Source organism: Triturus cristatus, chromosome 10, assembly GCF_964204655.1.
Source record: "Triturus cristatus chromosome 10, aTriCri1.1, whole genome shotgun sequence".
Classification (NCBI taxonomy): domain Eukaryota; kingdom Metazoa; phylum Chordata; class Amphibia; order Caudata; family Salamandridae; genus Triturus; species Triturus cristatus.
Genome location: NC_140593.1, coordinates 992335348 through 992349085, shown reverse-complemented (window position 1 = coordinate 992349085; position 13738 = coordinate 992335348). Strand labels below are relative to the sequence as shown.

The 13738-nt window shown below is 41.4% G+C and overlaps 1 protein-coding gene across 10 annotated transcripts in view; it reads left to right on the top strand.

Moving 5' to 3' along the window:
* Window positions 1-6994, top strand: part of TOM1L2 (target of myb1 like 2 membrane trafficking protein) — a 429404-nt gene extending 422410 nt beyond the window's left edge. For 5 of the 10 annotated variants that reach the window (XM_085628955.1, XM_085628952.1, XM_085628951.1 and 2 more), the window contains exon 16: window positions 2892-6685. In XM_085628955.1, coding sequence (XP_085485081.1) covers window positions 2892-3037 — 146 coding nt within the window. In that variant the 3' untranslated portion in view covers window positions 3038-6685. Of the gene's footprint in view, window positions 1-2891 lie in introns of all 10 variants that reach the window. The other 5 variants (XM_085628956.1, XM_085628954.1, XM_085628953.1 and 2 more) reach the window with 2 other exon arrangements.
* Window positions 6995-13738: the final 6744 nt, after the last annotated feature.

Sequence of the window (13738 nt, the reverse complement as noted above, 5' to 3'; positions counted from 1 at the left end):
TCCTGCGTGATGTGGTCTAGAAAGCCACTACACAGAAACTTATTTGATGGTGGTGTGCAATCAACTTGGAGGACACATACTTCCATGGCCACAGCACAGAACGTTTCTCAGGTTCATCGATAAGAATGTTGAGTATCAGGTGCTCCCCTTTCTTGTTAAATATATATGTTAGTATTTCCGACAAAGTGGTTGTAAAACATAGCACATTTGGCCTTGGGTGGTTTGTTAGTGTAGAGCCCCTCCCCTCAGCATGATTAAGTTGCTGCTGTTCCAGATAGCTTTCGTTCCCTATGAACACGATGGCAAACACACCGAGCCCTTTTCAACCCTCAACCCAACAGCAATACTTGCTTTACATTTGAATAGTAGTAGCTTCTGCTCCTCCTCTTTGACTGAACTATGACACGTCATCAAATGTGGGCCAACCTCTGTGCAACCTTAGTACAAATGAACCCTTCACTCAACCCGATGGTTTGAGAAGGCCATGGTTCTGATGTCATGCTTTGTACAAGTTTTTCTCCAGGCCATTTAAGGATGCAAATGCATCTTGCTTCCTGCTGGGATCAGTGATCGGACCTGCAGTCAACCTGTGTCCCTATCTCTGAGAAGGTCCCAACCAACTTGTTTAGTGGGCTCACAGACACTTTCTTGAAAGGGCTCGAAAGTATTCGAGGAAGTCATCGCTTAAGTCCTCCTATATCAGTGACTTTCATTTTGTTACAAAATTGTTACGGCTGAGGTTATATGAATCATCCTAAGTTGATGAACTCTGGTTCTCGACAGACCCCCTCAGCCACATCTATCTGCATAAGATGAAGGCGTCATCTGATCCCTCAGGGCCTTCCTGCACTCCCTTTGCAGCAAGAAAGCTGCTGCTTAACAAATAACACTACAACATGTGTTTAATATAAAGAAACATGGGAACACCTGCCCACGTTGGCTCTGCTGATTGCCAGGCAACCTTTGGAACCAGTGATAATTTAGGGCATGTCTCTTGGCAGTCTATCAAGCTACATCCTCACACACCCAAGCAGCAAGCAGACTACCTGAACATACTGACTTATTTTCCACATAAGTCTGAACTAAACAGCTTGGGTGCCCTCCAATATTATTTTCGGTCACTGGTAAACAACAGCAGTCGATCTGTTCAGCTGCACATGTGATCTTTGCTGCTTCTCTGTATGTGAGTGTGTGTTGCACTTAACCTGGCAGAGTTTACACTATGCCTTTCCACCCCCTGGGTAATAGTCAAGCTAGTCCCCTGGTTGATCCGCTAATCCTGGTGGTCCCTCTGTGGCCAGACTGGCTTGGTTCTTGGATTTGATCCTTCTATCTGGAAGGCAAAGATACTCACTTCTGCTTTCCAGATGGAAGAGACAGCCTGTCTCAAAATAACTTGGTGCTTCACCCCTGCCTTTTATCTCTGAGCTTGGAAGTCTGCTACGTGATAGTCTAACTTAACGCTGTTTAGCCATTTTGGATGATAACCTCTCTGTTTTGCAGACTACCTCATAAATCCTTGCACAGCTTTTTCATATATCATGTGGATATTGCTTTGCCACTTGGCCTTGATAGAGGAACATTAATCCACTCTTGTGCATTTGATGATTTCATTTAAGCTAGGAAGCATATTGTAGTGGAGGCATTTAATTGTGGTGTTACTAGGAGGCAGCTGTTTTGGTCCTGCAGGGACTTTTTCACTAAGATTTTCAGTATAAAACACGACAATGAAGCTTTAATTTAAAGGTTTGTAAAATGGGTGTCCTCTTATTTAGAGTCGGCACCATTTATGAGAGTCTAATATAATCTTTTTATTTTATGCACATAATCCTTTCGAAGTATTGGACTCTGTTGACCTTCAATTGGTGTCATAGTTGTGCTTTTGAGTGTGATTATTTCTGCCTTCCAAGTTGGCAAGCTTCGGGCTCTTCCTGTTCCGAGCCTTAGTCTAATGTTTGTCAGTGTGTTATTCCTTCCTGTTAGATTTCTATGACACCCAGTATATTGTGTTCCCATTCTCCCTCTAGTCCATCCAGCGACATTCTTATAGCCTTGAACATTAGGCACTGCTTTAAACTTTACTTAGCAGAATGAAAGTAGATCTTGCATCAGGCTGGTCGTCAGTTGTGGATTCCTCCCCATCCCTTTCATGGAAAACACTTTCAAAGCATTATTAGTGTATTGTCTGGTGTAAGCATCTAACAATTTTACAGGTAAACTGGTTTGCCTCTGGAGAGTCTTCATGTACATACTGCGAGCGCAATGGCAAGATCTTTCACTTTCCTGCACTATTTTCTTTTGGTGGGTATCTGCAAAGTAGTCACATGGGCTTTTTCACATCCCTTATATAAGCATTATACCATGGACGGCTGTAGGTGGGCTTATTTTCTGTTTGGTCATATATATATATATATATATATATATATATCTGTAGGAAACATTTTGAAGGCAAACATGGCTGGAGACCCAATATTGAAAGTGTGTAGAAGGGATAATATGGGCGACTCCCCCAAATTCTGTAAGATTATTCTTCCACACCTCACTCCAGTAATTGCGTATTATCTGGAAAAGCTAGCATTCATGAAATTTACTCTGCTTCAGTGTTAGAATAAGGAAAAATTGCCTTAGAAGATGATCCACTACACTGAAGTGAGGGGCACATCTGTGGTATCATGCCTTTTTTCTCCCTTTAAATAAATTGCATTACAAGTAGTACCACTCAGTCTCCGCTAAGTTAACATTTGAAGTAGCTTGTAACTGGGAAGGGCCTAAAGATTAAAAGCACTACAGTCACCAAAAAGCAACTGTTGCTTGTCTGTTAGACATATTTAATGCTATTTAAAAGTAACATTTTTGCTTTTGCTTTTTGTACAAAACAATTTGCATTTCAGAGTTCGACAAGTTCTTAGAAGAGCGAGCCAAAGCTGCAGAAATGGTGCCTGACTTGCCTTCTCCACCCACGGAGGCACCAGCTCCTCTGAATCCTGCAGGCAGGAAGAAGGCTGAGCACTCGGAGGATGCTCTTTTTGGTTTGTAACCAACCATCATCATCTTCATCCGGCCAGGCGAGGAGCCCAGTGCCTCAGCAGTCTTTGTATGGTACACCTTTTCTCCATAACTGTGCCAGGCGCATTCGCTCCTCTCCCATCTCAGACTGCCTCTCATGGACTTTATCCTGTTTTTTAACTGCTATTTTTAAAAAGCAAGCATATAATGCAGCACATTATACTCTTGAAGGCTAGTAGATAAAAAAACAAGTTTACACTCTTTACCCCCCAAGCTAGACAAAAATGTTAGCAGACAAGATTTTAATGTTTAAATCTTTTTTAACGATTAAATATGAATATGCTTGCCAGAGGAGTGGGACCTGGGTCCACTGAATATGATAATGGTACTGGTTGGCGAATTAACCATTTTAAGTATGGCGGGTGTCACTTCTGTTTCAAGTTGATGATTCGTAGGTTAGTTTGTGCACATATCCAAAAGAGGATTATTTAAAACTTTGCTTAACAAGAGGAAAGGAAGGATACAGGAATTAGTTCTGTTGCTTGCTAATGGTAGGTGCTCTGAGGATCCCAGGGTTTTTAATGTTGGAGAAAAAAATGGAAATTGGTTCTATAATTATAGAGGGGGTTGGATGGATTTTAAACTCCTAATGAGAATCCTTGTGATAGCTTATATTTTTGCTTATTTCCTGCTACTTGACTCCGGAAGACTGTGCAGACCAACTACTTACTTGTCCTCACTGGTTTTGAAACTTAATGAGAGTCCTTATCTGTGCCACTGAGCACATTGTGCTGATCTCATTCAGTTCACAATCTGATTATTTGGATGGCTGAATGTTAGTGATATGTCTGGCATTATAATACAGAGCATGAATAACCAAGCCATGAAATCTTAGACTCGCCCTCCTGACCACAGTCACTGACCCATGAGCCAGTCAGGTCTCTGCTAGACCACCACAAGAGTTTTAAAACTGTCTAACATGAAAATATGACTAATGCAGTGTTACCGTCCACGTGGTACGGGGTATTGACCACACGTTTAGGTACTGAAAAGTTCACTTTATGCACAGCACCAAGACAGTTGGCCTTAGTTTCTGTTACACCTCTGTCTTCAGTGTAGATATTTGGTACATGACTCTTAAACCTCAGAAAGAAACATCTGCCATTTTAGTCTCTGGATTTACACCTATACTGATTTTGATGTTGCACTTCTGAAGAACTGCAGGACGATGTGAATAAACAATTTCCATATTAGTTCTTACTGTGGACCCATACACAGCAGCATTAGTCGCACTATACAGACTAGATTCATTACCATACAGAGTGCAGATAAGGTGTACTTAATAAGCTGGTATTTTTGTGCAAGCACTAATTCTACCTAACAAATGAATTGTTAAATTATTTATTTTTTGTTTGTGTCTCTTTTGTTTTTTTTAGCCTCTTATCTTTGTTCTGATGCTTTGTCAACTAAGTGGGAATTAAATTGAGAATGTTTGGCGCCTTTTCGGTTACTTCCCTCGATTTAGGCTGCATTGCGAGAATTCCTGTTTTTTTTAAACTATGTAAACACTGCCATAATTGGGCACTTTGTATAGGCTATTTTGCTTAATATTTGAATGTATTGCACACTATAGCAGAAAAAGAAATGTAATTATGTAGCTTGTTGTATGAAAGTATAAACAGCAAATGGCGATGGATTAGCTTGGTTATCCCCAAACCATTAAAATTGCTTGTATTACTACCTGAGCTCTCAATCAGGATAGATGAAGTTCACGATTCAAGTACCCCTAAAAACGTTAGTGTGAATTACATTAATACGTTTTTGTTTCAGTTTTTATCTCACAGCTATAGCGGGTGAAACTCTATCTTACCACTGGTAGCTTCTTCTCAATCCTGAATAAAGTTGAAATATGCCTTGGTGGGGACATGGGAGGACCACCTAAATCCATACCAATACATTCCTCAGAATGGGAATAATTGGCTTGAGTTGTTAGCGGTAGAGGTATTCATGTCTCACTGAGATGTATGGAGGCAAGAAAAGATTGTAAGGAGGAAGAAACAAAACCTTAAACATTGTCTCAGCTAAATAACATACACTTTTCTCTCCTACGGTAACAGACTTGAGCTCCGAATTCAGTGTCTTTCAGTAAACTGGGTCTTTAGTGTAATCTGTGGCTGAAACTCATAGCAAGTGATTTTAAGGTCATTGTGCAAGGGATGTGTCAGAAGCCAGATTGAGAACACAAAGAACTTTAGGTTGCCAACCTACATATATTGAATGGACTAGTACAGTTAGGCTCCGAGGAATAGCACATATAAGCTGTTAGATTTCTAAGTGGGTATAAAGTAAGATGCCCATACTGAGCCAGAGCATATGCACTTTCATTGTTGTCCAAAATAATCAACACAATGCCCACAATCTATCAATGTAAAGAAACAATATTGTGTACTGGGAGATACTACATGGCCTTTTGGGTTGTTGCCCAGTTTGTTTTTTAGAAACTTGATGAAGGTTTGTTTGCTTCTCTGATATATCGAAGAAACTCTAAAACCCTCACTCGGACTTTAGCGTTTCAAGATATCTCAGATATAATGATCAAGCAGGCCCTTCTAGGCAAGAATTGAATTCTCAGATTTCAGGCCTCTCCAGAATGAATGTTCTGCTGACCATAGAATATATTCTATCAGGTATTTGGACAGACTTTAAAATTGTTGTCCCTGCTTTTTTTTCCACCCTCTTGATGATTCTGTGAGATACAGACCCAAGAAGGTGCTGTGCTTTGTTGGGTGGGAATTGCAGAGGAGGGGGGTGCACTTGTGAACAAATCGCTCTCTTTATATGCCCCATTTCTACACTTTTAAATTGCTTCACCTTAAAATGAGTAACCACATACTCTATTCAAGTACTCATGTTTGAATACCAAAGCTGACTTCCATGCAATGTCAGCTGATACTGCTGCTGAATTTTAAATCGATATTGCTTTTAAACAACCTTTTTAAAACTAACAGATTATTGGTTTTCATTGCTATTCCTTTCTTTCTCATTTCACGTTTTAGTTTTTCATAGATTTGTTTGGTATATTTTGAGCTTATACCCCTAAATAAAGTATGTCCTCTTGCTAAGCCCGTGGAGGCTGGTGAATTAAAATGTCTTAGTAAGATGCACCAACATTTTTCATAAATGAGTCTGGTGCCACAGTTTCATTAGGTAAACTTTGATTTCTTTTTCTAACATTCTAGTAAATGTGTCTTAAATTTGGAAGCCAACAATGAATTTCAGAAATATAAGTCCTGATCACGCGATTGGCCAGCACTGGACACCTTTTCAATTTGAAGACTAATACTCTCTGGATAAAACATCCTCTGTCACAAAGCACTGCAAATTAATTATTTTCTCCTGCGGAGCAATCTGGTCGATTTCAGGGAAAGAGAGAACCCAGATGCTGTGAGATGCCACAAAGGAGCCCGCTAAAGTCAAATTTGTCCACAGCCCATTCTGTTTGCTCTTTCAGACCGTCTATCTAAAAAGAATAAACTACAATGGACATATGTGTGCAATGGTATGAATCTGCTTCACATTTTGTGTTTCATTCTGTATCTGTCTGATAAAGATATTGTAACACTACTTATGTAACCTGTGTAATAGCTTATATATGTATATTAAAGATGTAGGCTTTCAGAATAAAAGTGGAGAATATTTATTTACTAAAGATATTAAATATTTTTTTGGGGTGGGCAGGGAGGGTTGGGATTGGGTTAGGCTAATGGAGCCAGCAGTGTTGAAGGTTAAATGTACAAACTCCATGTTAAAAGCTGGCTCTTAAATGTTAGCATTGGTGCATTTTTGTGGATAAAGCTTTGTTCTTGTGTAAAGATCAAAAAATGTGCTACCTTTGCTGACCTTCCTCAACTTGTTACAGATATCATCTCCCTTGTTTGATTTTTGCATGTATAAATCCCCAATAAAAATGCTACATGTGTAAATCCTACCTCACTGGTACACTTTCTTCAGTCGAATGGTTCGCTTCCATGCTGTTCCAACCAATGGTTCCTTGTTGTGAGTCCTAAGAGAGTCCTGATTTTAGGTTCAAATATTAAAAGCAAACTTTAGCAGTCATCAATCTAAATGTAAAGAGGAGAAGAATATAGCGGTTACTTCTCTCTCTAAGCTGAATGCTTTTATGAAGTGGAGTTTGTAAAAGATCTTAACCAAATCTTTACAAAGAAAAGTCACTTACTTAACACAACCGGTATAAGCAGTGCAAAGGCTACTTTATGCCAATGATTGGGATAAAGTCATTGCAATAGTGACGCTAACATTCATATTCTACTGTAATTACAGTTCTTTATCCCATAGGATAGGTCCGTAACGGACTATCATCCCCATAAACATGAAGTGTAAGTCATGGGCTCCTATGTCCCAGTCCTCCTTGTCCCAATTGTGATCGGAGTTCGAATATGAAGTTTATCTACCTGGAGTACCAACAACATGGGCATGCATTCCCCAAGTGCTGCTAACTGTGGCTTTGCCTTTTATATTGTTTAGATTTTTTGATCCCTTTCCATGGCAGATGGATCACCCCATTACCCTGGCCACCACTGCACTTCACTGCTCAACTCTTCTTCTTTCCTCCCTGCACTCGCACTATAATACAAACTATCCTTTCTTCATATTGTGTTGTGTCTGGGGGAGTGGGAATACAAACCTCCCTACATTTTTCATTTACTTCTCAGCTGCGTCTAATTTTCCTTTGACAACCTTCACCACCCAACCCCGTGTAGCTTCACTGACACTTTATTGGTTGTATCCCTGGCTCAGTTCTCGTTCTGCTCATGTGCTCCCACAACTGTTCATGCACTCTGTCAGCTCCTGCAGTTTCCATTATGTTTTCTGTTTGGTTCTGCCAGGCGTGATCCCCTACTAGCCGTCACCAATAACTGTCCTTCCCTTTTTTCTCCACCACGGAAATAAAACAACTCGTAGTCTACATGTGTATGCTTGTAGTCCTTTTACAGAGTATCTCAGTGCTTTGGCTATTCAGTCCTGTTTTCTCTACATATATCTTATTAAGGCTATAGTTTACAGTACCTGTATCGTAATCGTTTTATTTTGCGATTCGTTTAAACTAGCAGCTTACCAGTTGAGCTACCTAAATATTCCATAATGTTGTTATTCATTGTTTGTCCTTGGTTGTCACCACTCATTGCAACATACAATGGGCAAGTGTTATCAATCAATCAGAGTCTTATAAAGCGCAACACCTCACCCGTAAGGGTCTCAAGGCACTCGGTGGGGGGGAGGGGGGGGGGGGGGCTATATCTGCTTTTAGTCGAAGAGACAGGTATTTAGGTCCTTCCTCAATTGCAGCAGCGACGGTGATTGCCTGAGGTGCAGAGGCAGGGAGTTCCAGGTCTTCGCAGCGAGGTAGGAGAAGGATCTTCCCCCAACCCTGGTCTTGCGGATCCGTGGGACAGTGACCAGGGCCAGTTGGGCAGAGCGAAGATGCCTGATGAGAGTGTAGAAGGCAAGGCAGTGGTTGAGGTACACAGGCTCGGCGTTGTGGAGGGCTTTGTAGGCATGTGTGAGAAGCTTGAAGGTGATTCTCTTGTTGACCAGTAGCCAGTGAAGGTCTGTCTGGTGGCTGGTGATATGGTTGTGGCATTGGATGTTCAGGATGAGCCTGGTGGAGGCATTCTGAACGTTCAGCAGTTGATATTTTTTTAGCTTCTGGGTGGTGCCGGCGTAGAGTGCATTGCCGTAGTAGAGTCTGCTGCTGACGAGTGCATGGGTGACCGTTTTCCTGAACTCTGTGGGGATCCACTTGAAGATCTTACAAAGAAGGTGAAGCGTGTGGAAGCAGGAGGACGAGACAGAGTTGATTTGGTGGTTCATTGAGAGCGAGGAGTCCAGGATGATGTAGAGGTTCCGTGCTTGGTCAGTGGGAGTGGGGGGATTCCGAACGCTGCGTGCCACCAAGAGTCATCGCAGGCAGAGGGGGAGGAACCCAGGATGAGGACTTCGGTCTTCTCTGAGTTAAGCTTGAGACAGCTGCCATCATCCAGGTGGCGACTGCCTTCCTCCCGTCATGGAAGTTGCTCTTGGCGTCTGTGGGTTCGTCTGTGAGGGAGAAAATCAGCTGGGTGTCGAATGGCGTAGGAGACTATGTTGAGTCCGTGGCTTCTGACGATGGCTGCAAGCGGGCCATGTAGATATTGAAGAGGGTGGGACTACGGGAGTATCCCTGAGGCACTCCGCAGAAGATCTCTGTGGGTTCCGATTTGAACGGCGGAAGTCTGACTCTGCGTTCAGCCGGTGAGGAAGGAGTGGATCTATCAGCTGTAATGGATCAAATATTTCAAACATAGTTTAGTTTCTAATGTGCAAGCAAATGCCAGGAAAATCAAGCTTCAAGGGTACAAAACAAATTCCTTATATCATGTTTGTTTCTTTAAATAATTTTTAATTCCATGTTAAAAATGTCCCTTCTACTAGCTTGTACACTGGCAAAATCTTTTATCCAGTTCATCTCTTCCTTCCTTCCTCAGGGACTCTCCTTTATATCAAAAACATTTCTCAATTACTGTTTACAGTTTGATACAGAAATTGGAATATTGTGTTATCAATACTTTACACCCCATAATAATATGGCATAGATTATATTGATTGATTGTGCCTTTATAGTGATAGTTCAAAACAAACGATGTATGTATAAAAATAGAAATAACCTATTTGTAGTTATTCATCATCCCAAAAACAAAGGGTATTTCATACCTCGGGTCTCTGTGGGCTGTTGGGAAGGGACGGTTCTACGGTCTCTGTTATTTCTGAACATGTATGAATATGTCATATTGCATTAATTATGTGCAGGTTTTTTCAACTACACATTTGTCCACTGACTTTATTCCACTTGTAAACGAATCTCCGGTGAAGTATTGATGCGTTATAACCCAAAGGGGTATAATTGTATGCCTTAAGTGGGAGTGGATACAAGTATTACCGTACATCAATAAAACCAATAAAATGTGTTTAAAACAAAAGGTCTCTGTGGGCTGGTCTGTTATTTTTTTTCTTTGTGTTTTTAACAGATGTGGATATGTGGTGCCAGTTTGCACGTTCTGATCTTATGTTCTGTGCAAGTAGGAGGAACAATATGCCGCACTCTTCTCTGGCTACAACCCTGGTACACTGTCCTCCGTCTGAACCCACCAATAGGGGTATCTATTCTATCCAGAGAATGAAAAGGCCAATTACTAGGGAATCCTTAATTTATATAGTACTTGAGCATAACCAATTGCCCCACCATCCGAGAACCTCTAGGTGAAGCTGTATTTAAGGGGTTTCTAATGCACTTATTTGCTTAAATAGTTGGGAAGTCATTGAACTAAGGTTACTCCCTTTGGCGCATGATGGAAGTTATCTGGTTTCAAGTTAGTCATTTGACTAAATCAGTCCCTTGACTGGCAACACTTTTGTGATTCGGCGACGGTCGGAGCGGAATGACCGAGGTAATCCTGCGGTGCCTGGGTCTTTGACGAATGTGTGACTACGAGACGGCACCACCCACACAAACCGCATGACCCTTGAAAAAACATACCAGAGGAAAATCCTCTGGAGAAAAAACCAAGACAGGTGAGAGCATTAGGCTTCACGAGGGTGCATGGTGTGCATGCACAAGACAAAGCAGGGATACACAAAACACAGCCCCGACGAAGGCACCAGACCCGATTGGGCTCCTAGAAAGGGACAAAATATGTTGGCACAGAAACAAGGGTATCATTGAATTCAATAGAACCCTAAAAACTCACGTTTTTATCTATACCCCAGGTACCCTCCCAATAAAGAAAAAGATTTGGGGTATACCTTGAGGTATTTTTATAGTATCACTCATCTGGATCCCTGCTTATCCAGTTTTGCTATATCTAAGAACTCCCATTCCATCTATGGTTGAGTCCACCCAGGTAGTACCATCTTACCCGGGTGTGGATAGCCACCGATGATGAAGCATGTCACGACAAGTGAGTGAGGCGTCTACTCCAATATCTTTGGATATCCCAAACTTGTAGGACAGAGCAGAGGCAAAATCTAACATCATGACACAGCAGGAAATTTGATGTTTCCTTGGTAGAAATCTTAATTCATCAGTTGCTAATGTGTGTAAACACTTTTGTGATGTCACTAGTATCCAACTCCTCTCCCCAGCCCAGAGAACTATTTAACACTCACAATAGGACTTTACAATACTTAGGCAAACAAACATTCTAAACCAAAGTCTCACCTTATTTACAAGGGTACCAAATGGCCTTTGCTGAGTGTGTCTTACGATACACACCTTAAAACACCGGATCCTTTTTAACATTTCGACAATCACATGCTGCTTGGAAGGTTATGACAAGATTAGACAACCACTGGCCTGCAACACTGCACCTGGAAGTATTACCATTCCTGGTCCTCACAACATATATCTGCAGTGGTTTGTCTTTACACATTGGGGAATATAGCATGGGAGCTTTAGCGTTCTGCCTGCTGACAATCAATCTTTAATTAGCCTCAGAAGAAGCCTGAAGTTATAAAACGTCTTAGTCCCCATTGAGCAGTACCTGCATCGGTTGTCTCCCTTCCTAATCTGTGAGTGGATTTGGACTTGAATGAGTTCACTACATTTCTTAGCACTTATTTATTTCAGATTATTTAAAATCAATTTCTTAATTGAAGACATCGCTCCCACCTGCCTTTGTTGGGATCACAAACTACCTCCTGTGCAAAATGTGCAGTATTTCAAGCAGGTCCACTAGCTGATTACAAGAGTTATTTACAACTTGTCAGGAAGGGTAAAACCATAATTTCTTCTGGTACATGCGATATTGGGGTTACATTCATTCAGTATCGCATTAAATATATGGACTCCCATCTCTAACAGTGAGCAACCAATTGAAGTGCAGTGGGATTTTGTCTGCTTCAGTTTGTGGAACATGCATTTTATGTATCCTTCCATTCATGTTTCTCCTCAGGATCAAACCACTTTATTTAATTTGTTATATTATGAGTACTAAAACACAAAGGACAACTTAGAGTGAACCGGCACTTAAGGCTCCCCATGTTAGTGTAGTGACGTCCTACTATACAAACAATTCTTTTTGCACAATAGTGGCATGTACTCCACGTATCAAACTCATTTCTCTTCAGAATCCGTAGTCCACATATTCAAGACTCCTGTGTCTTATAAAAGATTCAATTACCAGCATGGCCTCTATTTTATAATCTAAAAAACTGCATCACTCCACTGTGTTGCAAAAAACGTAATTCGCAATATATAAAATAGTTTACTCCAGGCAGTCCGAGTTTAATCATTATTATAACTAATCACTGATAATAGATGTTTGTAAAGACCGATCAAATATTTGCTCTTTTTCATCCAAATGGGTATTGCGGGGTATAATGACAAGTATAAGGACTTGCTTATCAACCACCTCTGTTGATAGGTTGACATTCCTTAAGCTGGAAAAGCACCTTGTACTAGATGGTCATGCTTGTCACTTGAAAGAAGCAGTTCCATTTGCCTAATTGCTAGGAGGCAAAGAAGAAAAAGAATGTTATGGAGACACATTGGCTTCACTTCATGTGGCTGCATCTTCTGGTATACCACACTCCCTCCCTTCATTTGGCTGTCTAGTTGCCTCTAATGGCCACAGAAAGAGAAGGTAAAGAACAGAGAGAGTAAAGGAGAGACGCTGACTTTGAGTGGAGCCTCAACTCCTCACTAGTCCATACTGTTGTCCTCCTCTACCACCTCCACTCTTCCCATCCGTATTATTTGGAAGACTAAAAAAGAGGTACATGGAGTCAGATAGACTTTGTCTCACTTCTTCTCAGGCAGAGCCCTAACACTTAAATTGTCACTCTTCAACACGTCAATCTTCTCTTTTGTCCAGTCACAGAACTACTGCTCCGCAGATTCATCAACAAACCATAGAATATAAAATAAAAGGACATACAAACCAAAAGATGAGAAAAGGGGGGGTCTACATGAGGAATTCCTGCAATGAATGTTGACCTTGCAAAGCAAAATATTGAACCACCAGCTATACAGTGCAGGGAATGGACATTATCAAAGTAAAAGCACAATAAAACATGCTGTACGTATCATTACTAGCTCACAAGGTGCCATGTTTAAGTGCATCCTTGCTACCACTTTCACCATCTGGCTCAGATAGTGCAGCAGCAGCTGCCTCGTTGCGTGCCAACTACTGTCTCCTGGTACATTGAGTTGCCCATCCTTTCTTATGAATGAGCAAGTAAGGAACTGAGAAATGTGATGTCTCGCATGAGCCCTAAGATCTTTGTATGAGTCGTAGGCATTACCTCTCCACACAACATCCTCCTTTGAAGTTGATACAGGTGTCAAGAACACAAGAACAATTTGATGCTGTAGGCTCTGAAACTCGTTCACAAACCCCAGTAAGTTAAGGCCAATGATTAGATAAACTTTTCTCACTGGGATACTAGCCATCACCAGTTGCTGGCAAACAAAAGACAGATGGTGAGAGTTCTTCGAAGATGCAGATAGTTCTGGTTCTGCTATTTGTTGCAGAGCAGTGACAGCAGTTGTGGTCCTGGTGGCAATGGTGGTACTGTAATTGGTGGTGCTGGTGGCGACCGCTAGATCTGCCGCAGGTTTGTTATTTCTGTGATGCCTCTGCTGGTGGACACACAGAGCTGTTGTCCCAAAAGAGGT